General features: G+C 51.3%; 7 protein-coding genes across 7 annotated transcripts; 1 reads left to right on the top strand and 6 right to left on the bottom strand.

Annotated features, from left to right (window-relative positions):
* Window positions 1–2,468: 2,468 nt before the first annotated feature.
* Window positions 2,469–3,999, top strand: AtWU_06018 (PDK/BCKDK family protein kinase; the record flags this gene model as incomplete). Its single annotated transcript, XM_035501128.1, has 4 exons — window positions 2,469–2,580; window positions 2,678–2,826; window positions 2,887–3,878; window positions 3,936–3,999. 4 exons carry the CDS (start codon window positions 2,469–2,471, stop codon window positions 3,997–3,999), a joined length of 1,317 nt encoding a protein of 438 aa, XP_035357021.1.
* An 859-nt stretch (window positions 4,000–4,858) lies between these two features.
* AtWU_06019 (uncharacterized protein) lies at window positions 4,859–5,924 on the bottom strand (the record flags this gene model as incomplete). The annotated part of the gene is made up of 3 exons (XM_035501129.1): window positions 4,859–5,308; window positions 5,381–5,544; window positions 5,666–5,924. 3 exons carry the CDS (start codon window positions 5,922–5,924, stop codon window positions 4,859–4,861), a joined length of 873 nt encoding a protein of 290 aa, XP_035357022.1.
* A 1,131-nt stretch (window positions 5,925–7,055) lies between these two features.
* On the bottom strand, window positions 7,056–9,295 carry AtWU_06020 (SKN1/KRE6 family beta-glucan synthesis-associated protein; the record flags this gene model as incomplete). Its single annotated transcript, XM_035501130.1, has 6 exons — window positions 7,056–7,107; window positions 7,162–7,639; window positions 7,700–8,222; window positions 8,275–8,376; window positions 8,436–8,616; window positions 8,685–9,295. The coding sequence occupies 6 exons, from the start codon at window positions 9,293–9,295 to the stop codon at window positions 7,056–7,058; spliced, it is 1,947 nt and encodes a 648-aa protein (XP_035357023.1).
* Window positions 9,296–12,374: 3,079 nt separating this feature from the next.
* AtWU_06021 (HD domain family protein) lies at window positions 12,375–13,466 on the bottom strand (the record flags this gene model as incomplete). Its single annotated transcript, XM_035501131.1, has 1 exon — window positions 12,375–13,466. The coding sequence occupies one exon, from the start codon at window positions 13,464–13,466 to the stop codon at window positions 12,375–12,377; it is 1,092 nt and encodes a 363-aa protein (XP_035357024.1).
* Window positions 13,467–14,169: 703 nt separating this feature from the next.
* Window positions 14,170–14,735, bottom strand: AtWU_06022 (uncharacterized protein; the record flags this gene model as incomplete). The annotated part of the gene is made up of 2 exons (XM_035501132.1): window positions 14,170–14,429; window positions 14,489–14,735. The coding sequence occupies 2 exons, from the start codon at window positions 14,733–14,735 to the stop codon at window positions 14,170–14,172; spliced, it is 507 nt and encodes a 168-aa protein (XP_035357025.1).
* A 681-nt stretch (window positions 14,736–15,416) lies between these two features.
* Window positions 15,417–17,266, bottom strand: rpL3 (60S ribosomal protein uL3; the record flags this gene model as incomplete). Its single annotated transcript, XM_035501133.1, has 7 exons — window positions 15,417–15,672; window positions 15,728–16,401; window positions 16,504–16,660; window positions 16,733–16,790; window positions 16,879–16,910; window positions 16,986–16,994; window positions 17,232–17,266. 7 exons carry the CDS (start codon window positions 17,264–17,266, stop codon window positions 15,417–15,419), a joined length of 1,221 nt encoding a protein of 406 aa, XP_035357026.1.
* Window positions 17,267–18,046: 780 nt separating this feature from the next.
* Window positions 18,047–21,041, bottom strand: cyc8 (putative transcriptional corepressor Cyc8; the record flags this gene model as incomplete). Its single annotated transcript, XM_035501134.1, has 8 exons — window positions 18,047–19,489; window positions 19,545–19,789; window positions 19,840–19,996; window positions 20,055–20,147; window positions 20,199–20,378; window positions 20,438–20,520; window positions 20,579–20,782; window positions 20,867–21,041. 8 exons carry the CDS (start codon window positions 21,039–21,041, stop codon window positions 18,047–18,049), a joined length of 2,580 nt encoding a protein of 859 aa, XP_035357027.1.
* Between the last annotated feature and the right edge of the window lie 4,801 nt (window positions 21,042–25,842).

Raw genomic sequence — 25,842 nt, forward strand, 5'->3', positions numbered from 1 at the left:
AGACAGGTGTCAAAAAAGTTAACGAGACTCCACTGTTCAAGAAGGTTTCGGGCGGAAAGGACATGCGAAGAATTGAATGTGAGACCAGAGGGACGCCAGCTGGAGTTAACTGAACTATGGCCCCGGTAATTGCAAGCTAACTAGGGGAGGAGAGAGCCCCTTTAGGGGACGAACAAGGGCCTTAGTTAGAGCCAGTCCATGGTCACCTTTTTTTTAATGACAGGGGGTGTGGGTGGGTTGTCATCGACGGGGGTATGTGTGTGTGCTGTGTGGGTGTGTGTGTGTGGAAAATCGGGCTCCATCTCTCGCAGACTCACATTTCTTCTTTCTTCGAAAGTGATAGAGCAGAAATGACAGAAGATCATGACGACGCAATGATGGGTAAGGAGTCACCACCTGCCTGAAAGGCTTGGGTTGGGCATCCGTTTTCCATGACCGTTCATCTCAATTTTCTTTTTTCTTTTCTTTTCTTTTCTTCTTCCAATTTTTACTTTTTCTTCTATTTTCTCTCTTCTTGTTGCTCCGCCTCTTTTTCCAGCCCTATGCAGCGGTTTGGGGACTGATAGGAGTTCTCACCGCGTCGCGTCGTCTCTTATCCTCGCTCATCTTTATCAGGACGCGGCCTCGCCTGATTGGCTCTCCCCGTCAGTGGACTAACCATCGGAGATGCACCACGAGGATCTTCGCTGCTGCGGCCGTCGTTTAAATATTCCACCTGGGTCTTTTTGCTTTTTCCTGCTGTTGTGTCCGTCCAGTGACTAAGTTCTAACGGTAATGAACCCAAGTACAAAGCCACGATGTGGCGGTCCAGCAGATGGTTGCCCAGAACTTTCTTCATTTTTTCGTATGCAGGGACAATACGAGATAGAACCACGAGCATACGTCCATAACAATACAATTCTTAGTCTTATTTTATATCATAAGAGGGATGTTGTCCTCTACCACATCTGCACTTTTTGTTTTTCCCTTCATGAGACGATTTGTTTCTAGTTCAGCTTCCCGTCAAGTGTTGCTAGCCATCAACGTGGCAGGTGACTAGAATTCTATTCATCTAGACCCTAATGGGGAGTGGTCACGAGGCCGATCCCAACAGCGATAAACTCCAGCGATAAACTCCCCAGAGAGTTACTGACTACTAATTGGGAGCCGGTGTACACGGTATACATAAGCTTGTTGAGAACCTCATGAAGAACCACGGATCACTGGGGACACCCGCGGGAAGGGGTGAACCTAATCAGGGTGTACCTTGACAAAAGCAGCCAGCTGCGTTTGAAGATGGAGGGGAGAGACAAAGAAGCAAATCCGAGGCTGACAAGGAACAAGGGACTCTAGACCTAACTACTATTACTCTTGCTGGATGGGGTTCTGGCCAGTCGGAGTGTGCGCGTGCCCCGGATTCGAACCAGCCTCGGACGAAGGGGAGATCCGGAGAAAGGTTCAGCTTGACACCGGCAATCCCGTGTGCGTCGACCTATTGCTCGTGACTACAGCTATCTACTAAACTATTTCTTGACTAGTCAATAGTTGACACACACTACAGTGACTACCCAGGCCCGGAGAATATCAGCTTAAGTAAGATGAAGGTGCATATAATGCCACCAGCAGCAGCAAGGGTCACATCGACACATCCCCACAGACACAGTCGGCTGAAAGGGTCTGCGCGATGAGGCAAGAGGGGGAGGTGAATGGAACATGGCCAGCCATGACCAATTTCCTCCGTAGAGGGCAGATCTGCGATGTTGTCTGTCCGCCAGCAGAGCAGAGCAGAACAGGCGATTCACGGAGTATTTGAGCCCGGAGTGTTCCTGCTTTTCCCTAAGACCGGGTGGTGCAATGGGCCTTTTCTTGAATCCTTATAAAAGAGTGGCTCCGAATCGGCAGAGGAAATAGCAACATCCTCGGCCAAGCACGGGATCGCAGACGGCAACTGCCCCCCCACCAGCACACGTGACCCTTGACTCCCCGGGAATTGAGAGTCTCAGTCTCCGCAGCTGCCCATCCAAAAAGAGTCATTCCTCCTCCACCGGTCGGTCTGCCCACTTCCCTCCGCCCGTGCTCTCTTTCCTTTTTCTCTCGACTTTCCCACCAACACCCCCCCAAAAGTGTCTCGATCGGTCTGAAAAGTAAGATCTCTTCTTGGCTATTGTTTGTTCTTTTTTTTTCTATCTATATTGTCCCCGTGGTGGTATATATCTCTCTGTCTCCTGCCCACCCGAGTTCCTGGTTCTCTGCGAGGCACCATTCCGGGGATCTTCATACCGCCCGCCGTTCCGAGCTCGCCTGCGAGCGGAGGTGTCCCTCAACCTCGGTAGTCCTTCTCCCACCTCTCTCACTCCTTACCAACTATCACAATTGACTGACCAGCTATTCGACCAGCTGCTCTCAATAATTTGGAGCGCTTGTATAACTCACATTGGTTGTATCGAGTGCTATTCCAGGCCGTCTGGCCTGATCCTCGCGTTGACATCATGTGGAAGCCGTCGGAGAGTCTGATGAACACCATCAGACATTATGCCAGCTTCCCTGCTACTGGTGTCTCTCTCCGGCAGATGGTGCAGTTTGGAGATAGGCCCTCCACAGGTAAGTCTTCTTGTTTTCTTTTACAAGCACTCCTTTCTTTCTTCCAACTTCTTGAGTGTTCACCCCCGCTAACCTCGTGATCTTTTCCCCTCACCAGGCACCCTCTTTCGCGCCTCACAGTTCCTTTCCGAAGAACTCCCAATACGTCTCGCTCATCGGGTCCAGGATCTTGGAGAACTTCCAGATGGACTCAGTGAAATGCCATCTATCAAGAAGGTCCAGGACTGGTACGCACAGTCGTTCGAGGTATGACTCATACCCGCTGAAGGTTGGTTCTCGGGTGATGACTGACATGTGATAACGTAGGAAATCATCAACCTCCCTCGACCTACTCTAACTCAGGAAGTCAAGACTCGTCTGCTCCGTCCGGGGAGGCTCAACGGAGGCACTTCGAGAATCCTCTCCGAAACAACCCAGAACCCTAGCATCCGTGAAGGACAGTATCGCTCGTCACCCTCGTCCCTGTTGAACGGCAACGGCAACGGCAAAGGCGCCGCCGTGGGCCGAAGATACTATGCTCCTTCTGATGACCATGGAGATTGGCCCCCGGAACTGAATGATTACAATGAACGCTTCGCCAAGACTTTGCAGCATATCAAGCGGAGACACGACAGTGTTGTCACTACCGTGGCTCAAGGTATCCTTGAATGGAAACGAAAGCGCCAACGTCTGCAGATTGATTCCACCGTACAGTCCTTCCTCGATCGGTTTTACATGTCCCGGATTGGTATACGAATGTTGATCGGTCAACATATCGCTTTAACGGAACAAACGCATGTGCGACAACCAAACTATGTCGGTATCATCTGTACGAAAACCAATGTGCGCGAGGTAGCCCTTGAGGCTATCGACAACGCTCGCTTCGTCTGTGAGGATTACTATGGTCTATTTGATGCACCCAAAGTGCAACTTGTCTGCAAGGAAGATCTGAACTTCATGTATGTTCCGGGTCACTTGTCCCATATGCTCTTTGAAACCTTGAAGAACTCCTTGCGTGCTGTCGTGGAAGCCCACGGCGCAGACAAGGATGCCTTCCCGGTCACCAAGGTCATCATCGCAGAGGGCAAAGAAGACATTACCATCAAGATTTCCGACGAAGGTGGTGGCATCCCTCGCTCCGCCATCCCCTTGGTCTGGACGTACATGTACACTACCGTAGAGCAAACTCCTAGCCTGGATCCCGACTTTGACAAGAGTGACTTCAAGGCTCCCATGGCCGGTTTTGGATACGGTCTGCCGATCAGTCGACTGTATGCTCGCTACTTTGGTGGCGATCTGAAGCTGATCAGTATGGAAGGGTGAGTGCCAAGGTCCCGACCAATGTGAACGACCCAATGTGACTAACCACACACTAGTTATGGCACTGACGTCTATCTCCATCTCAACCGGCTCTCTTCGAGCTCGGAGCCCCTGCAATGACAATTACCAGTCATGAGGGATGGTCGTGTCCGGTTCTCCACTTCCCACCGACTGCATCCTTTCTACACAGAACCGGATCCACCACCATCCCAAGGATTGACGCCGATGAACATTCAAAGCGCGCGGATGCGCAATCGGGAAGTTTCCGAACGCAAGCAAGTTGGAGATGCAGCAATTCTACTCAACGCTGAGACGCGTGGATAAAGTAGCTGCAATTTGCTTGGCGCTTACCCTCGCCCAGTCAACATGCCCATGCCGACGCACTAGACTGGGGTACTAGTGGGGACAGAACTTCTAGAGAACTATAAGCCACGAAACCTTGTCATACCATGGCTCAGCATGTGACATGGTCGGCCCCCTTGCAGGCCTTGTGGGTGGAAAGGTGCTACTACCATATTTATACTTGTTGAAAAGTGATGCGCTGGCATTCCCCTGTGTTTTGGGAGGATGTATTGAGATTCAGGCCGCATTTCTGGTCTATTAGATACCCTTTTTGGTACGATGGATCCGCATTGGAAGACACAGACGCTCATGCATTCATTGACTTGAGTCGTATTTTGGAGATCTATCTATACACCACTATAGATGATTGGGCGCCTGTGCCTGCATTCTTCCCTGGACACCATCTTTTGTTGCTTGTTTACTTGCCATTATTTATTGCTATTGGTTATCTTGCATGTTATGCCTGAGTCGCAACCCTCCTTGTATAGTATGTTTCTTACGGATTGACGGAATATGGTACGGTATGGTTTTGGATAGGATTTGTATGTACACAAACGCAGCGCTGAATCATTGTTTGGATATGTGAATAATACACCTAGAATTAAACCCGTAAGAGAAGCTTAGCATCTACTTGGTACTACCCCTCAAACAACCCCCTCCTCCTCTCCCTCTCCCGATACGACGCCGACTGCTGCAACCCCCTCCCCCCTCTCACTCCCCTCCCCACCCGATCCGGCGTCCCCATCCTCCCCTTCATCTTCGACGCCGCCGACCCAGACCCGGAGATCGACCCCGACCCCACCGACGCAGGCGACGACTGCATCCCCCCAGCACCGCTAGCACTGACCGATCCCCCTCGTCCCGCACGCTCCATCATCGGCCTCCTCCACCCCGCATCATCCGTCTCATACACATCCACCACCTGTCGCGGCACAATCATCGCAACCGTCGACGACGACGACGAAGCAATACTGCTCGTGCTGGGATGCTGCACCGTGAACCGGTCTGCGCGGATCGAGGCCGCGGCTTCGGGGTCCTGGGGGGCGAGAAGGCGGGATAGAAATCGGCGGCGAGCTTGGGGGAGGGTCTGTACATTGTTCATTCGTACTGTTTAGTGATGCATTTAATGGGAAGAAGTGGGGAGGGGGGAACTTCGTACCTCCTGATGCGCCAACGCCTGGATAGTCAGTAGTTCCCTGTCTAGGAGGACGCATAATGCGGCGTGGCGGTCTTCGCGGAGGCGAGTGCGTATTTGACGTTCTTGGTCGAGGGTTGTTTGGTAGAGAGTTGGGCCTAGGTTGGGGGTTGGTGTTGTTGGGTAGGCTTGTTGGTTTGTTAGTGGATTTGATTTGATTGTTATAATAGTGGTGAAATCAAGGTGGTTATGGTTGATTGTGAGGTACCTGCTTGCTATGTGCTGTGGTTGGGGGGAGGGAATACTTACTAAACCCCATTATACCCGACTGAGGCCGCGAAGACTGTAACGAGTACTCTACCTGCATATCGTCGTCGTCCTCCGCCGATTCGCTCTCTTCGAGGTCGAGTTCGCGGATTAAAGCGTCTTCGTCGCCTTCGTATACTTGGAAGTAGACCTCTCCCGAGTAGTCGTTTTCGAGGTCTTCGTCTTCGTCATCGTCGGCAATCACGATGGGGTCTCCTTGGCGACGGCCGGGGTTGGGTGTGGGGATGTTGGGGTTGAACATTTTCTTTTCTTTGTTTCTTTTCGTTGAGCAATTGAGATTGAGGCGTGATTGGGGGTAGTGCGTGTGGAGGATGTACGTTTTGTTTGTGTGTGGTATATGCGCAGAGCGGGTATTGTTCAAGTTGCTCCGTTTAGCATGTGATTATGCGTAATGCGGGCTGATAGGAGTCACGGGGATAATTGATGATGGTTGAAAGTGTAAGCTGGATCGCGTATATGTAAGAAGTGCAGAAAGTATGCTGGTATGTCGATAGACAGAGTGGAGGTGCTGTGTGCTGTGGGCGTGTGTTCTTCGTGCTCAAAAGTATTCGGAAGAGCGACACAAGCTCCGCAGTGTATGCATACACTGCACAGGTCGAGCTGTAGAGCAGATCAGAAGAAATGGGCGAGCTGAAGCTGACAGAAGCTGCACGAGTGACTGTTCGGTGTGAAAGTACTGTTCAACCCCGTCCGGCAGGATTAGACAAGTCAATACTCCCGTCGTGCTGCGGTTCGCAAGAAGAAGAACTGGCGCGAAGCTGAATGAAGAGAGAGAGGAAAGAGTGGAGAGGATGACGATGGCGGAGAAGGAATGGGTAGCGCGGCTTAGTCACGGGGCTGCCCTACATGGCGGGTTGACAGGTCACTTTTACGAACCGCTTCACTGCGAAGGATGCCATGACTCGCGATCAGATGGTTCATTGGTATTCATTTCTATCGAGTATCTCTATATGTTCGATCATTACTCGCTCAATGCTCGAACAATCCACGTCCATCCCCCTCGATGCCTCCATCCCAGTCACTCAAACAACCCTCCCATCCGAAGAAGCCACTATACTATGAAGCTAAAGCACGAAACATCCCAGCACGACATGCCAACTGGGTAAATGCGAAGAAATTTGCATAAATTACAAGTGAAGATCAAGATGCGATATGTCAGACCCCAAACCACCAGCTCGAAGGACGAAAAGACGCCGTCAACGCCAAAGGATAATGCCGCTAAAATGACTCGCAAGCGCCTATGACCGGCACCATGAGCATGCCAGTAAGCCGTGCGGTGTTTGTATCAAGAGAGACCGGCTGAAACTAATCTGGTATTCCCAGAAACGCTAGGTAACACTCGAAGATCGAATCCCGCGTCCCGTCGAAAGAATCAGCACCCGTTCATTAATGAATTCATGGGCCAGTCGTATCCGGCATCACCCCTGCTATGCATCAGAAACCCCGTACTACAATGTCCTGGGAATGGAAATGCATACCATGTTGTTACGTTATTGTTAGTATAAGCCTCTGCATGGCTGGCAATATACTCGGTCGTCTCATAACCTGGCGGGTCGCAGGTGACACTGATGTTGTCTGGATCCTGGTATATGCGGATATAATCGAATCTCATAAACCCAGGCATTATGTCGCGGATTGTCTCATTGATTGGAGCGAAACTCCATGCCATACCCAGGTTCATAACTATCGACATCGGCTCCATCGGAATCATCCGCTGTCCAACGTTGCCGTTGGGACCAATAGCTCGCCCGTCTAGGGTCCAGGTCTTATCCTGGCCCACGAACCAGGTCACGTTGCCTACCGCACCCGGGGTATACTCGAATGCATAGACCTGGTACTCGGTCCCATTATACCAGCGGTTGTTGAGGTTGGTCAGGCCAGACATAGCCTGCTGGTACGGCCCGCCCCGATAGGAATTGATCTCGGTGATACGAGGGTCGTACACGGCAGTGTAATCTGCAGGTTGTTAGAACAGATATGACCAGGCACATGCTGTCAGCAGCGTTAGGCACCTACCGTAGTCAGGCATGTACCAGATGTCAAATGGAGCCATTTGCAAACTCTGGGACGCAGTTCCAATGAAAGCGTTTGGGTTGTTGTTCAGAGGGCCTACACTGGCCTCGATCACATCGATTTCCGGGGCGCCACGGGATTTTCCCGGGGTGGGATGATCGGCACCGTCACAAGTGCACGCCGGTAGACGCATGCCTGGAAGAAAATTGATACCATCTGGAGAACTCTGATTCGGCGTAATGCCTGCATCGCATCCGTCGTAGTAGCTGTATGGCCACGTGCCATCCGTGGTCGCAGCATAGCCTGGGCGGCCTAGGTTGCCCATCGCCCAGAACCCGGGCCAAAATCCAGATACATCTCCAGCTCCGGGCAGGGAGATACTGGCTTCCAAGCGACCACCGGAGAAGCACAGCTTATTCCAGCTTTGCACCATTCCCGAACGGTAGCCAAGCTCATGGTTTGTAAATGCATCGAACCGGATCTCCAACGATCCATCTTTCGTCGTGACTGCATCCGGGTCATACCACTATCAATCGGTTAGTCACGATGCATTGATGGAAGACGATATCGGTACTAGCCTCCAGGTCCTGCGTCACACCATACCAGAAATCCATGGCCTGATAATAGGCGTCATCCCCATCATAAAATGTTCGGCCAGGGGTTTCGAATTCGTCAGAGAACTGCTCCGGGTCAATGACTATTCACTATTGTAGCTCGCAGCATCTTCTTCCTGACTCACCACTAACTGCCATTCTTTCCCATCCACTGTCTTCTTTGTCATTGCTGATTCGGGTGTGTCAGGGTCTATCAATCCTGTCCTCAAGTTGGTGAGACCTGATCGATCCCCAACGTCAAGACACAGAGTATCGGCTGGGTCACATGTCGGCACGTATTTTTTTGATATCCCGCCCAGGGCAGTTCTAATGACCAGTCAGTATGCGTCCAATTTGAGCACGGCTCTGAGTCCAGCAAGTCATGGAAGACTCACATTACTGGGTAGGCGACAAATAACACTACAAAGCCCACCGTCATGAGAAGCAGCCCACCCAGATTGACCAAGCCCCGCTTATTCCATACATCGCACACAATGTCCTTGTCGTTTGGATCGGGATTATGCATATAGTCATCCTTCTCAACATCCTCCGGGAACAATAATAAACCTTCTGTTGGCATTATGTTGTACTTTTCCGTCACTGTTTGAGTGTTCACGTCATCCCCTTCACTTTCTGCACGCGAGGGCGCCCGGGAATCTTCGAAACGACTGTACAGGTAGGCTCTGGCATCATAGCTGACGGCCTCTGAGCTCCAGCTCGTCCGTCGCGAGGACCGAATGGACAGTTCGGGAGACCGCAGCTCCTCTCTGACGCGGTAGGGCCGCGGGGGTATTAAAAGCTCGGTTGATTCCTGGGGAGTGGGCGAGCCCCATGTCGTCGGGAACGTGGCTTCAGAGGCCGACTGCACCATGCCGGGGGTCAACGACCGCCCCATCTGCTGGGGCGGTACTGACACGTAGGGATCATCGGAGTCGGCGAATGGGTCATGTTGGCCCGAATTGACACGGATGTGAGGTGTCTCGCGCAAGATCGCCTCTTCGGACATCCTGCGAAATGAAGGTCCGCCTCGGGAGACCGGACTGGACGCTTTTGTATGCTAATTCTGAAGCTCAATGGTGCTTAAGCAGATTGGGTGTCAAGGAGCGGTTACCCAGTATACCAAGATCCCTTCTAGCTTGCTATATCACACGTCCTCCACTTCGCGTCCTTTGTGTTCCACCTGGTCAGGCAGATGCCCACCCTCTGGATACCAGGTATTTCACTGCAAGCCCAAATGTGATTGACGAGGGATGTCAACTGCTTAGTGGTAATGAGTGGCAATGAAGGCGCGATAAATATCGGGTGTGCCAATGCGATAATGAATGTGAAAGTGGTTGTCCGATGCCCGTCTATATCCTAGAGCCAGTGCATATAATCAACCCCGGAGCTGAGCACGAGGATCAATTGATCTGACGAATGGGTTGAACGGATGCGATATGACTTGTAGCTAAGGGATTGTGGGATGAGCGACAGGAAGGTAATTGTGCAGATAAAGAAAGAAGGAGTAGTGAACCGCTGAATCGCTCACAAGCCGAAGAATATCGCGGAGGCAGAAGTTGAGAGAGTGAAAGAAAAGAGAAAGCACGCGAATTGGAACCCAGATGAAGATGGTGACAGAGACAGCCGTGACGCAGGGCTCAAGGAAGGGATGGGCAGCGCACGAAGTGAAGGAGGAAGAAGAAGAAGAAAAATGAAGGTGTAAAGAGAGAGAATGGGAGAATGGGAGAATGGAAGAGAGATGAAGGTGTGTGGCAGCCAGAGTGTGAACAAACAATGTCAATCCCTCGAGTGGGCAAGTTGGTCCTACATGCATGGATGAACCCAAGCTTTTTCTTCCCTAAATTTCCTTGAATTTCCCCTTTTGGCACCAGAATGGAATCACCTTAATTTTCCCTGCTGGGTGACGGCGGCATTACAGCTGCAGGAGGGAGAGTAATTAATTACAGGAGGGTTTGGAGTGCAACAACATGGCGGAATGCATTAAATCAATTTTAGAGTCTAAAATCCCCTGGTGGGATTGCCAGGTCCAGAAAGGGCGGCAGCTGCATGGATGCTGCCTCGAATTGAAGTTATACTGCATCCCCCTCGATCCCCGTCCGTGGCTGCGGTCTCCCTTCCAATAATGTGATGAGCTGCTGCTGCACTCAACGCAGGTCCGGCCCAGTTACCGTATACACTTGCTTACGCAGTCAGTACTCAACTTCCTGATGAAAGGGCCAACTTTCCCCGGCAACCCTTTCCATGACAGATGAGATTCCTGAATGTTGGGAAAGAATCCGGTTGCCCTTGACTGGCGGGAATGACGGGCCCTGAACCATGGAATTCCATTCTGGGCCGAAAATACAAAGTTAGTCAATCTCATCTCGGGCGCATTAGTCCTGTTCGGGACTAGTCAGTACCAGGATGGAACGGCCACTAGTTCTCAAACTGATAACTTACAGTAACTTGCAGTTGCGCGAACTGGATTTAGCGCCGATCATCTGGTATTGTAACTTGGTAATAAACACGCCTTGATCTCTGTCCCTCTCTCCCTCCCGCATTCTTGCCGCCGTTGGCCATTGACGACTACATTCCATCTCTCCTGGCTGCCTAGATTATAGTCTTTGGAGGTGTATAAGATAGGCATCAAAGAATCGACAAGTGGTCCCCTGTTCAACTGACTCCTGCCCTGGATAATCCAACCTTATGATACCCCGTTGCCAGAGAGCACTTACGAGTCTCTGCTATCGGCCCGGACGGGTGTGCTCAGCCATTGCCGATGCCGCACTATTTCCATCAAAGGGATATTATCCAACCTAAATTCGCTGTTCTCGCTGGCTATAAGGTTGGTTCTAGAATTATCAGCCTGGCTGTACAATACGTGTCGACCAGACAGAAAGTCAATCCATGCGCTGACCACCAAACACGGGCTTCGTCGTGATCCAATGGATCCTGTGTAACGTACTATACTCAAAGGTTTGGGGCTAATTCATCTACAAAGCAGCCGTCTCATTGGCGATGTACCTGCTTTCTCGGCTAGGCGCTGAGGGTGGAATAATGGACCCAAGTTTATCACCCATCACATCCTCATAAGTAGAGGTGGAAAGATCCCCCGTATAGCGCTAGGAACTCCTGGCCTGTGCTTTGGCGGTTGTTCATCCCGCATGGACCACATTCCATTATTAGTCAACCAACTGATGTGAAATTGAGTCAGAGCTTTCAAGCTGTTTGATCAGTAGTAGTTGAGTTTGCAACTAAAATTGGCTTTATATTCGTGTGTAACCAAACCAGCCACCAACACGTCAGCTCTGGTCAGATCAGGTACAGCCAAGTCAAGTCCAAAGTCAGTTAAATCATGTGCCATGGCCCTCACTTTGTCATTGAGAAAATATATCAGTTACAGTATAAGCAGAGTATTTACTGCCCTAGTACTGAGGGCGCGAATATCCACGATTTACAGTGCCAGGCGCTTAACTACCCATCAGTTGCGCCTTGAATGCGACCTTTCGCCCACTGAAATATATTTTGGTCGGTACCACGACATATATATAGTAACATTTAGTACTTGTATAAACTTAATACATCTTAGTACCCGCTTATATGTTCCTTTCTGCACCGTACACTATACTCCATTACACTACTACCAACAAGACTATTAATGGGACACCATTAACAACTTGTGCCGACAAGATATATTCCCCGAATACTACACCAAATCAACAGTCTCTAACCAGTATACTAGCCCTGACTAGTACATTTACTAACCCTCTCTTGCCCCGGACTAGGCCCAACCTATTTGGTAGTACTTTATTCCTACTGAAAGCAACCGAACCTGAATAACTGCTCTCATTAACCACCTCCATAGCTAATATATACACAGTAATACATACAGCGATTATCATCGTCTATCAGTATTTAACCCCAAGTCCACCGACAATGCCCACAGCAGTCTGCAAACAACATCGACCACATTCACCAGTTTAAGCCCATCCACCTGAGCAGATAAGCCATACTTTCCTTCTCTCCCCCCGATCTCAATAGACACCTCCGTCACATAGAACAAACCCTAGGCTTCTCGCTGCATATCACCCACCCCAAGGAACATATCAATCATCAATCACCACACACTCACCAGCATGCACAATCACTCCTCCTCCTTTTCCTCCACCACCACCACCACTACCACCATTACTCTTCCCACCCTCCACACCTCTCTCTCCTCCCTCCTCAACCTTAACCTCCACCACTCTTTCTTCATCCACCACCCCCTCCACCACCTCTTCATCCCCCACAACCGCCCACCCCAAACTCGCCACATTCGCCGCCAAAAACCCATCAAACCTCTCCACCACCCCCCTAGCACACCCATCCACCACACACCGAAACCTCCCCTTAACCCTCTCCTTCACACAAACCGCCGTACTAAGCAACTGCAACGACCTCCCCACACCCAACGGCACCCACCCACCCCTCGACGCCAAATTAAAGACCATATACCAGACATCATGACCCCGGGGGATAGCCCTGCACGCGACCCGCCAATTCCCCATGAGCCTATCAAAGCCCGGCCACGAGATCGCGCAGATATTATTGCAATCGTTGTTCAGGAGCACGGGGTGTGTGGTGCTGGGCATGCAGGGCAGGCGGGGCGGGGTGATGCAGTGCATGTTGGGGTCAGTGGCGCAGTCGAAGAAGAATAGACTGTCCCGGTTGTGGGATGAGAAGGGCAGTGGGTGGGGGGAGCATGGGAGGTAGCCGATTTGCAGGTCGTGGAGGAGGTAGAGTCGGATGTAGTGCGCGTGTCGGGTGAGGAGGGTGTAGATGGTTTGGTTGGTGAAGGCGTGGTAGAGGGAGTGGGGGTCCCGGAAGGCGAAGATGTAGGAGGTTGGGTTGGTGATTATGATGGCGGGGTCGATTGTGGTTGTTGTGGGTTGGGAGTTGTTGGATAGGATGCAGATTGGGTGGTTGTTGGCGGCGTCGATGTGCAGGAGGATTTCGGTTTGGTGGTGCTGGTCTTGAACTTGGGCTTGGGGTGGGTAGGGGATGAAGTGGATTTCGAGTCCGGGATGGATTTGGGGTTGGGGTTGGGGTTGAGTTTGAGGTTGGATTTGAGGTTGGATTTGAGGTTGAATCTGGGGTTGGACTTGGTGATTGTTGTTCATAGTTTGATTCATGGGCTGTGCCAGTGTTTGGTTCATGGTTGGATTGTGTGGTTCCATTTTGTGGTGTATGGTTGTTCTTATAGTAATAAGGGTTGGATGGTAGAGGACTGAGATTGTTGAGATTGATGTAGTGCTTGTATGTATGAGAGGAGTAAAGGACGACGACGAAGACGAAGACGAAGACGAAGAGAAGAACGAAGAGAGAAGATGTAACGGAGAAGACAAAAGGGCTCATCTTGTAAAACTTTCTATATACTTAACCTAACACATCTTGCTGCCATATAGGGCATTCTGTTTATAGCCGTGAATGAGCTTTTATGCTCCAATCGCCCGGGTGTCAATCGTTCCGATGCATCATGATGCAATTATTGAGGCATAGTGAAGAGATTCACTCCGGCGCAGTTGTGCGTAACACCAGACTGCATATTGGTGGCGGGTTGAGCAGGTTTAAAGCTGCTATATGGAGATAAATGACTGACCCAGTTATACTAGCTACCGCTAGTGTGAAAATGGCGCTAATGATCAGAGTGGTGAATTGATGAGCGTTAGGGCTAGGACACTACTGCATCTAGGCGCTTCTGGAATGCATGGAAGATTAGCAAATAGTCATATTAGTATTGCTCATATCGATATAAGTAACGTCATTCTCAAAGCATGTTGTTGCCTCGACACACCATCATCCACCCATTACCCAAATTAAACCACCCGTGAAGAATGTAGCAATTCAACCAGATACAATCTAAGTCTCAATAGCCTTAGCCCTCAGCCCAACAACCAATCCCTCTGTCCCATCCAGCGCCAAAACAAAGTACTCCACTCTCGACCTGGCCACCTCAACCCGATAGACCTTCACAGCCGCGCCATCCTCATCCCCCACAGCAGCCCTGACAGCCCTCACCACCCCGGAATACTGATTCTTCGGGTCGAACGTCGAGAATGTCAATGTCTCAATGGAGTTGGAGAGGTCCGCGTCGGGAGAAACAAGGTTGGAGAGAGCAGCTGTTATCACATTTCCATTAGCTCAGATCGATCCAGTATACTTGAAACAGGCAACTCACCTGCATCAGGCCAGATCCCCCGCCCCGCATCGGGCCATTTTAAAGCAACAGGTTCAAACGGCTCATCGGTTTCGGAGACGTAGAAGGCATCGACAGAGGTGAGGGGCGTGGGGACGCGGACATTGGTGTGGATGGTTTGAGTGCGTGGGGTGGAAGAAGTATTGTCTCGTTGAGGCTGGAATTGGCTGGCATTGAGGTCTGCGTTGGCCTTGTTCAGGAAGGACATGTAGTCGTTGTCGGAGGACATGGTGCGAGTGTGAGGAGGGGTGATGATGGTGTTGGATGCTGGTCTTGTGGTTGTGGAGAGAATGTAGAGACTGCGTTGGATATGGGTTCGAGATGTATATTGATGGTAGCGGTGCTGGTGATATGATCGAGTAATCTGGATAGAATGTTGGAGCTGAATTGAAGAGGGGCGAGCAGAAGATGAGGAGGAAATTGAAGCCCAAGGCACGAGGGGATCAATGACGCAATGGCCAGTGCGGCTGAGCGGCCAGCGGCGCAGACTTGCGGCGGTCATCTGATTGGTGCCGGATTGGATAACAGAGGGAATGAATGAATGGATGGCTTCTAGAAGGATAGAGCGGAACAGGGACAGACAAGCAGCCAGTGAAGAGGTCGAAGGATGGATAGCTGGAAGAGCCCCTGGTCTTGGTCTTGAACGGGATATGGTGACCCGATCGAGGAAAATTTGCATCGGAGTCTACGCACACACCATGCCTTGCCTACACGCAGAACCTCCTATGAAGATTTTTCTGAGGTCACCTCTATACTGCACAGATGTTTCTAGGCAGATAACAGTTAAATCCAACACATTATTATTGCTACGTAAACTACCGTGACACCATAGGAAAAAGTGAAAGGTATTCTTCGCTTTTATTGAAACGTAATATAATTTGCACTACACCGAACCATTGCCATAAACACCTTAAGCGGAAGTCTCCAGGTCCTTCTTGAGGGTACCCATGAAGGCGCGCTTCTCCTCGGGGGTCTGGAAAGCACCGTGACCGAACTTGGAGGAGGTATCGATCCACTTGAGCTCGATCTTCTCGGTGGCCCTGCGGCTGGTCTGGGGGTACAGGGTCTTGCGGAGGGTCATGACACGCTTCTTAACACCGGGGACGGAACCCTTAAGGAGAACGAAGTCGTTCTTGACCTCACCGTAGTGAACGAAGCCACCCATGCTAGATTGTGTTGTTAGCGTCAATGCTTCTCAACCTTCAGGTAGAGGCTACTTACGGGGTGATCTGCTTCTTGGAGATGTCGAACTCGGTAGAGGCGTTACCCTCGTCGGAACCCTTGCCAACACGGAAGACCTTGTGGTTGCAAGAGGTACGGTGGTGGTAACCCATCTGACCAGCACGGGCAACAGTCCACTGGACGTGGTTAGGGTGCCAGGCACCGATACAAGCGACCTTACGCAGACCCTTGTGAGTCTTACGGGGAAGCTTCTTGGTGCCCCAACGGCTGGTGACACCCTGGAAACCGTGACCCTTGGTGACGGCGATGACATCGATCATCTCGTCCTTCTCGAAGATGGAGTCGATCTCGATGGGCTTCTCGAACAGGTTGCGGGCGAAGTCAACCTTGTCGGCAACGGAGCCACCGTTGACCTGGATCTCCATCAAGTGGGCCTTCTTCTGCTTGAGGGGAGTCTTGCGGACTTGAGTGTGGGCGAGGACACGGACGACAGTGCAGTACTTCTTGATGCGCTCGAGCTCGCGGGTGATGGAAGCACCGTTCTCCTCGGCGTGCTTCTTGGCGTACTTGGTGAAAGCCTTCTTCTTGCTCTTGTACCAGTTCTTGTAGAAGCGGCGCTTGACCTCGTCGCTCAGGTGCTCAGCCCAGACGGTGGTGAGAGAGCGGAGACCACGGGGAGTCTCAATGTAACCGACAACACCGACAGCGACAAGCTAAAAAATCAAAGTATGTCAGTCATTGAACGGATCCACATCACCAGGCCAGAAGAAAAAATCTTTTCTTCTGCCTTTTTCCTACCAAGGGGTCCAACGTACGGGAGGAGTCTCGATGACGGTAGCAGCCTCGACAACTTCCTTCTTGTGCATCTTGGCACCAGGACGGTCAAGGTCACGGACGACGGTGGTCATACCGGCCTTGTAGCCCATGGTGGCCGTCAGGTGGACGGGCTTCTTGGGGTCATCCTTGGGGAAGCTGCCGAACAGTTCAGTATATGTCCATCAAATCCCAACTTTTTCGTCTCGTCTTCGCAGTCGAAAAACTAACCTCTTGACCTTTCCGCGGTGGCGGGCGGCGCGCTTGCGGGGCAGGTAGGCAAGAGAGCCTGTCGAAATCCAAGTCAGTATACCATCCACACACAAGACCTCGAGATTCCAATATCGCTTGAGAGGTCGCAAAGTAGGTTGACGAACCGTGCCGAGGCGCTTCGTACTTCCGGTGACTCCTGTAAAATAAAATGAATCAGCGACATTATCCCTCGAGGTCAACAATTGCCATAATGCGGCAGGTCCTAACTTACATCTTGACCCTGTTGTCGTTAGTCGTCGAAGTGGTGAGTGAGAGTGTCTATCTCTGAGTTTGCCGAAAGTCGTATTTTGCACGCTTAACGAATGTGGGCTGATCTAAGCGAATTCTTGGCGGCTATTTCCCATTCGGGTTAAGCGACCACGGGACCGAGACCTGAGTGCCTTTCTGCCTCAGGCAGCCACAACCCACGGTCACGAGGTTCCTGCTGTCGGGCGAATCTCCCGGTCGGCAATATTACCAGATCCAGTGCCCTCCTCCAAGTGTCTGCGCCATTGCCCTACTTAGGGTATTCTGCTGCGTGCCCATCCACAATGTTGCAAAGGCCATCCATGCACACTATATACACTATGTTTATGCCGGAATCTACTGCTGACTATGTTGGCCAACGAAACGCGGCAGGCTGCAAGGCTGTACGATCACTGACGGAAAACCGTTTGACCTGGATTTGACCCGACATCCACCGGAGTCCCAGACCCAGAATTAAACGCCCCCGTAAGGACCGTCCCCACGATTGAAACGCACGGTGAGACTTGGCGCTTGGTAGCCTCCGTAGATGCTCGCCGCGCCCATTACCAACTTTCTGGTCTGGCTGATCTCCCAGTCTCATTACAATCTACCTGTTTCAATTACCCTTATCGTTGCCGTACGTGCGAGATAAATTATTATCGTTGGAAATGGAGTAGAATGTAGATCAATGTATTGGGGTTTCCGAGCTGCCCAGGTGAGTATATCACCTAGCAGGAAGTACTCATTCAGACACGCACACAAAATTGAATAGAACTTGGGAAACAAATGACCATCAAGACCGCCCCTCAAATGCCAATCCTACAATACAAACAAGCCTGGGTGGTAAAACAGTACATGAACGGAACTGCCACCGAAAGTCGGAAAAGAAATATATAGACGAATTCAAGGAAACAGAAGGGGAGCAAACGAGGGCAGTGTAACTTCTCATGACGAAAACTTTCATTCGGACTCTTCTTTCCTTAGAGCCGCGTTAAACCCATCGATCCACCTCACATAATACATCAAGTGGTGCCGCACCACAAGCTTCTAAACCGCAGATTCCGGCTTCGCCGGCGTAGGTGGGTTGCCAGCACTCAGAACACCATTGCTGCCGTTGTTGCTCGACCCAGCAGCATGCGGGCTTCCCTTCACCACAGCACTAGCTCGTTTCTCATCATCGTCATCATCGTAGTTTTCATCCACGTCCATCTTTCGCGCCGCAGGCTCATGTGCAGGCGCCTGTTCGCCGCGCGCGGGCTCCTCCTTCACCTGAACCTGAGCGGAAGAGGGTCCGGATGGCGGTCCGTTAGAAGGCGCAGCAGAGCTTTCGGCCATAGGAGGGAGGCTGGGGCCACCAGACGGGTGAGGGGGCATGTGCTGGATAGAAGGCAACGTAGGAGGGTGGTGGGCCGCCTCAGACGGATGGTAGTTCTCGTTGACGCGGCGCTGGTCCTCACGGCGGATTTCCGAAGAACTGCGTCGCTGCATCTCCCCGGGGGAGGGCATACGGTTGGGGGGGGTGACACGACGAGACAGCTGATCATCGAGGCGAGCACGGCTCTCTTCATTGGCGATCTTCTTGGCCGGTCCGGCTTCCGCCTCCCACTCTCGGCCACGCTTCATAGCTGAACCAGGACGTTCTTCACGCTCGCGAGCGGCAGCCTCAGCAGCACTGATAGCAGAGGCCGGAGGAGGAGCACCGCCAGCAATGCCGGCAGGGAGACTAGGGCCGTGGTGATACTGCTGGTGCGGGTAAGTAGAGCCGGGCGATGAAGGCCGTTCATCACGCAGAGGTCGAACCTCCGTGGGCGGGGTGAACGGGCGATGGTAAGGAGGCAGAGCGTTAGCTGACGCAGGGCCATTTGGACCACCCGGAGCAGCGGGGGGACCGGGAGGAGCAGGCGGCAAGGGACCACGAGTAGCTGGCGAGAAGGCCGTCGCGGCAGAAGTACGATCGAGGGCGTTAGGTGGGGGGTTGGCAAGCTGAAGGCCATGGGGCTGTCCGTAAACACCCGGGCCGGTAAGGGTAGTCTTCGGGGAGCGGGTTGGCTGCGCACGCATAGCATCGGGGAAGCCTCTTCCGGGTTCTTGTCGCGGGCTTGGTTGCTGTAGAGAGGCGGGAGCACGGACGGCGTCACGGTGGTCAAAACCATTGGCGGCTTGTGCCTGTGCCTGTGACTGGAGTTCATTGATGCCACGGTTCCAGTCAGCTATCTGTCTTGGTGGAGCGGGAGCCTGCGGGGGTGGACCACCGGTTGGCGCTGGTGCACCCCATTGAGGCGCCGGAGGCGCTCCTACGCCAGGAGCTTGATAAGCCTGGGGATGGACATCCTGCGGTTGAGGAGCGGGAGCGTTGCCCTGACTGGAACCGGACAATTGGCTTTGAAGGAGTTGCAGGCGCGCTTTGATATGGACATTGGTCGGGTCGAGATCCGCAGCCCGACCGTACGCATCAAGTGCGTCCGCAATCTGGTTGTTGCAAGACTCGTACTGCCCACACGTTAGCGGTTCCACCGAACGGCTCACATCGGGCGTGAACACTCACCAGAGTTCCCAGGTCGTACCACACTTCGGAAATGTAGGGATTCAAACGAATAGCACGAGAATAAGCATCCAACGCATCGCGGTACTGATTGATCTGGTAATAGAGTACACCAATCGAGCACCAGAAAGTCGGATTCCGACCGTCGCGGTAAACGGCTTGCTGATACGCTTCATAGGCCTTGGGGTACTTGGCTTGCGACATGTAGCAGCGACCGAGAAGATACCAGCTTTGGGCATCGCTGTTGTCTGATGGGATATGAGCGGAAGAAATGCGTACACCGATGCAAAAGACCTACCTGCGCTGACAGACTTCTCAAGGAACTCAATGGCCTTCTCCTGGCTAGTGTAGTTATTGCTCTGTTGATGGAACAGCCATCCAAGCTGTTGCAGAACCTTCGCGTGGTTGGGATCACGGTCCAGGACCCGCCGGTACGCTTGCTGCGCAGCTTCGAACTGCAAATTCGTTAGTCATCATAATCGTCATTCTTCTCGGTGTTGAGAAAGCCCATACATCCTTCTGCTGTTCATGGACATGGCCGATCTGGAACCAGATGTCCTCTTCCGTCAATGGGCGAGGGGGGTCGGCAACGATGTATTTGAAACACTGATTGAATCAGCACAAGAACGAGACGGTATAGTAACCTTCTGAACATACCTCCAAACTCTGAGTGAATTTCTGCTGCTGCTTGTATATTATTCCCAGTCTGAAGTAGATCTCATTGGCCTTTTCAAAATCAGGGGCCATGCGCATGACCTGGGAAAAGGCCTCTTCGGCGTGATCGAGAGAGCCATAGCGATCGTAAAGGATACCGATGCCATACCACAACTTGGGCTCCTAGAAGAGAAGGAATGTTAGTCATTGCTCTCGCACATCATGCGTGCGATTTCACTAACCTTGGGATCGCGCAAGTGGTACAGAGCCTGTTGGTAAGAGGTATACGCCTCTTGCAGATTATCCATCATCAGATGACAATGACCTAAGAAGCGACTGTTGTTAGCACACCTAAAAATGTAAACGATACCAAGGTTAAGTACCTAAACTGCCCCAAGTTTCTCCACTTGTCGGATCCAACTTGAGAATATTCTGAAGATACTCAATCGCCTTGGGAAATTGTTCCTTTGTCCGCAGAATACACGAGATCGCGTTCATCGCAGGAATTGACCACTGGTTGTGCCGTAAAGCTTGCTCGTATGCGTTCATGGCACCATCCAAATCGCCGATCATTTCGGTAAGGTTTCCTGTGCGAAAACTGTCAGCAGCCGTCGCTTTGCTGAACGGTCGGCGCGTTCTGCTATCGAGACGCAGATGAGCCATTAACTTACCGATCTGAAGCCAAACCTGCTCGTTGAGTGCGGCGATCTTCTGAGCAGTGCTCAGAGGAGGACCTTTCTGGCTTTGAGTCTGCAGCGGCATGTGGCCATTAACCTGGGGGTGAGCTGCGAGATGGCCATGGTGAGGAGTGACGCCCCCGGTGGGAGACGGTTGGGTATGAGCCATCGTGGCCGGTCGACGTTAACACGGAACGCAATATATCCAGGCGTTGACAGGGTGAAGCGTTTAGTTCGCCTTTGCGACACAGGTGATGCAATGAGCGCCCGTGTCACTGAGAGGTCGCACAGTCCCGATGGACGTAGTCGCGCAAACCAGTCACCCAATGATGTTCAAACGAAGCGCGACCGCGTCCGGGAAAACGGTTCCCAAGATAACTGCCGCGCTAGCGAGTCTAGAACTAAACGTCGTCACGACGACGGGGTGCAATTGAAGGAATGCGAAACGGGACGATTCCTAGTCGCTCGTGGTGAGGTAGATGCTGCGAAATTCGAGCGGCAAAGAACGTGCAGGATCAATCAAGTCCAAAATGCAGGTATATGGCTGGGAACGGAACGGAACAAGCGTGTGGAGCGACAATCAACAACTACGGGGAAGGGGGCAAAGGATTGGAAAAGGCACGAGTAAGAAAGAAGCAAGATGAGGCAAAAGCGGGCGGGAAGGCTGAGAGAGTGGGAAGATAAAAGTGAGGGATGGGGAGGAGTGGGATTGGTAGACCAAGGGCCAGGCAGAGGTCAAGTTACGGGGTAGGGGAAGCCAAAGCAGAAAGGGAAGGGAAGAAGAGAGAGAGGGAGAAAGGAAAGAAGAGAGGGAGAGGAAATGGGAAGAGAGGAGGGAAAGGTCGAGGGGCTGGTGGTAGAGGGCGAAATTTGCCAAGCGGCGCTAGTGGTTGTGCAGCTCTCCAGCAGTCAGCGAAACCAAAGGAAAGCACGGAAAAGCTGAGATGGCGGTCGTCCGGCGCCAAGCCGAAGACAGGCAGCTTTACGTCCAGGAACGGCCTAGCGGGTGGGGACAACCTGGAGTCGTGTCCGCGGGTATTTACAGTTAATATTTTCCGGGCGCCCGGAAACTCAGGTGAGCGCCGGAGGATGCATTCACCCAAGCTAGATACTCTTATAAGCATCATGCAGACCACGGCACCAGTGAGATAATAATAAAAATGATTATCTATAAGTAAATTACTGTAAGAAGAACAAATGAGCAGCACGCTATGCTCTTTTACGATATCGCCTATTATTCCAAGTTTAGCCCTCTACTCAAGTGGATTCATGTACGATACTCTGATATGAAGCGATCGCCTTGTCAAGGGCGGAAGACAGCGAGAAAGAATTCGAGAAAGAAGAATAACGATGAGATTAATTTTATACGGATACAAGCGACATAGATATGTACCTCATAACACCCGCCTGTATTCTATGCGTGCAAGGTCACGGGAACTTCCTCAAATTTCAATTCACTGATTCCTTGCCTCTTTTTTGTCGCTTCTTGCTAAACCCAGCTTCTCTCTCTCTCTCTCTCTCTCTCTCCCTCTTTCTAATGAGGGGGAATATGGCAGTGTGATTGTGCTGTGGACAAGGGTTTAGCGTCATGCTGGCAGGTGGGGCGGATGTGATGGTTACGAGTTAAGTTAAGAGCAAATTTAAGAGAAAAGGAAAAAAAAAAAATTAATTTAGGAAATGACATGAATAAGAATAAAAGAAGAAAAGGGAGAAAAATAAAAATGAGCGACTATGAGCAGTAGCCTCAAATTGACTAGAGTGGATAAAATGGAGGGAGAGGAGGGGGGCCACACTTCTGGTGGGACGGGTTCAGCGAAAGGTTTAGTGGGTATGGAGTCGAACCGCCCCGAAACAGGGCAGTGTTTGACGAGGATGCAAGCGCCGGAGCCAGGAAGGCACCTCCAGGGATGGGATGGAGAGGGAGGGGGGGGGGGTTGTGTGGTAAGTCTAGCACGAACCCCCGGTTGTGACTCGCCGATGGGGGCCTGCAGGTGGGCCATGGAACCTAGACCCACCCGGACTGACCTCTCTTCCCCGTGCCCATTTTTATTTTCTTTATTTTATTATTTAATAAATTAGTGCCATATGTACGGAGGGCCGCCAATAATTCCTGACTGCGGCTGTGGGGCCCTCAACCGACATGCTGCGCTACCTGACTGGTGTATGGCCATAAGCTCAACCACCTAAGCTCCCGGCAGCCTAGTCAGGCATGAGGCGTACTCCACACTCGGACCACCTGCAAAGTCCAAATGTTGCAGTCGCCCCCCCTCTCTGTCTGTCTCGCTCTCTCTCCCAATGGCTCACCCAGAAACGGCTTGCTTACTGTGCCCTCCCTCGGTGCCGGACAATACATGCACTTGCGTACAGATGGAGTAGGAGACCCCCTCTACCGTAATGATGAGTCCACGCTCCCAATGCTCGGCCCCATGGTCTTGCCGGCGGCACCCAGCAACGACAGCCGGGTGTGTCAACCAATAAATAACCCAGACCCGAATTCTCCCCCCTCCCCTTCCTTCCATCACAGTGATCCCTTTATGCGCTAAATCAGAGTGACCAGGTGTCAGTGCACCCAGCCAATCCTGCATCTTCCCGACTATGCTCAGCGGTCTGCAGGCGCCTCGACTGCCCACATTTTGGGGAGGGAAGGGTACCAAATAGTTCAAACAAAGGGAAAAGATTTAAGTTTCTCTGGAACTTCATTGTTAATCGGGGTTTTGTGGGAAGAGTAGTGACGCTTAAACTTAGTATTTGCTAGAGCAGGGTAGCGAATCGGGAGGGCTAGTTGCTTTTTCCTCAACTTTTGCCCCTTCCGTCATGGCTCGTTCAGAGGCTTCAGCCGCGGGACTGCCGCAGCGGCAGGCTTATCTAAGCACGCTAGGCCAGATCCCACGCATGGGAAATGCCACCTACCGGCACCAGCCACCAGCCACAGATTCTTAACGGATTCCTTTGAGTGGGCCGTTCCCGATGCTGATCCGTCGGCTCTTCTGTTGGTGTCGATGATCTTGATACATCACCTGGGTGGGCCGATCCTTTGTGTCCTTTTTCCCACATTTTTCTTTTCTTTCCTTTTTTTACAGTACTTCCCTTTTCGCTCTTTTCCCTCTCTCCTACCCTTTTTCGCCCTCCCAATTCATCTCTTTTCCCTCCCCCCCCTTCTTCCGCACTAACTAGCAACCGCACGGGACTACGAAAATAACAAGAAGCCACCTAACAGGCTAACACACTCTCCCTCCCAACACTGTCATTTGCATTAATTCTTCGGAAGGCTACACTCCCCCCTTTGGGACCTTTTTGCAGCTTTGCCATATCAGGGTCCCAATACCGAGCGACTAACTAAAAATGGGCACAGTGGGAGCTTCTAGCGACGGGTGGATAATAAGGTGTGACTTTCACTATTCAGGAAAGGAGTGATTCATGATGAGCGGCTTCGGGCCCCTATTCTCGTGTCGGATCCGAGTGTCTTTTTTCCAAATCAAGTCGCTCCTAAAGGTCGGACCTGGCCACCATCGACAACAATCAAGTTTACTATATATTCATACATCCCCACAAAGCTAGAAGATGGATGGAGTCCGTATGTAAAAAGAGAATTAAAAAAAGAAAAAGGAACTAACAAGCAAGTAATATAGGGGCATTTTTACCCCATACTATAACCCCCCTAGTAGTAGTACCACCACCACCACCCCCTGTCTAGCAACGAGATGAGTGACAGTCACTTCAGCCCAGTGGAGGCAAAGGCAAGGCACGGATTCTCTCCATCTTACATACCAGATCGCAAACCCGGCCGACCGGAGCTGCCACCCACCCAGTTATCCACCCATTCTTCGCAACCGGCATACGGTGATGAATGCCGCCCAGCAATGTACCTGAAACACGATAGCAGGAGCACAAACAATGCATTGACAATGTGGTCGGTATGTGGGTTACTCGGGCAGATTTGTATCGCAAGGGGGTGAGCAACTCAACCCTTTCGACGGAGTACATCGGTTTGTTCTATTCTTGTCCAACGCAGTGCTTGCTTGCTTACTTGCTTGTTTGTCTGCCTGCTTTAAGTACAGCAAAGGAGTCCAAATATGCATGCACATAATTCAGGCTAATCGCTCACGCTAGTAGATAGATAGATAGATAGATAGATAGGGAGCTTCTTTTCTCCCTTCCATTCACCTTCTTCATATTACGAACAACACAAGTCGATAGATAATTGTACCATATCCCAGCACATACTAGCACCAACACCACTTCCTGGGCAACAGGGATTGGATTAATCTGACTAACCATTGTTCCCATTTAATAGATTAATTCCTTTTTTTATTAGCTTCATAGTTACTTGCAGCTTATCATCATCCCCCATGCACGCACGGCGCTTACTTACGAAGCAACTTTTTACCGGGGAGTAGGAGGGCCCTATATGCAACATACAACCCGAACAAGTGGACAGGCAAGTAGGTAAATAAGTAGGCAAGCAGACAAGGCCGACTACAGTAGACACACCGACGCCGCATGGATATTCCTGTATGTAGGTCAAGGAATCTAGAAACTGCAAGCTAGGTAGATACATAAAAGCCAAAAAAACCAAACTAACTTTCCAGATTCCACGACACACACACACAGCAGACACGCTCACCCCCGACATACTCCGTACATATTTCGTTCCACCTGTACGACGCCTTTTGACAGGCTGATCTGATGACTGCCGATGGTTTATGCAGGTATGCCTGCTGCTGCGCCAGTTTGCGCGCACAGGGACCCAGCCAGCGCTAGGGACGAAAAAAGTAAAGCAGGAAAATTGGGGGGAAAAAGAAAATATATAACTATGGGATAAGTGTACAAAGTTATAAGAATTTCTGAATTTGACGCAGGGAAAAATAAAAAAAAAAAAATTCGAAAATTAAAAATGGAAAATGTAAATAAAATATATTATTTTTTCGATGATAAAAACGGACGTGACAGGGCAGGCAACCTACTTACCT

The sequence above is a fragment of the Aspergillus tubingensis genome (genome assembly GCF_013340325.1).
Source record: "Aspergillus tubingensis WU-2223L DNA, scaffold_7, whole genome shotgun sequence".
In the NCBI taxonomy this organism is placed as follows: domain Eukaryota; kingdom Fungi; phylum Ascomycota; class Eurotiomycetes; order Eurotiales; family Aspergillaceae; genus Aspergillus; species Aspergillus tubingensis.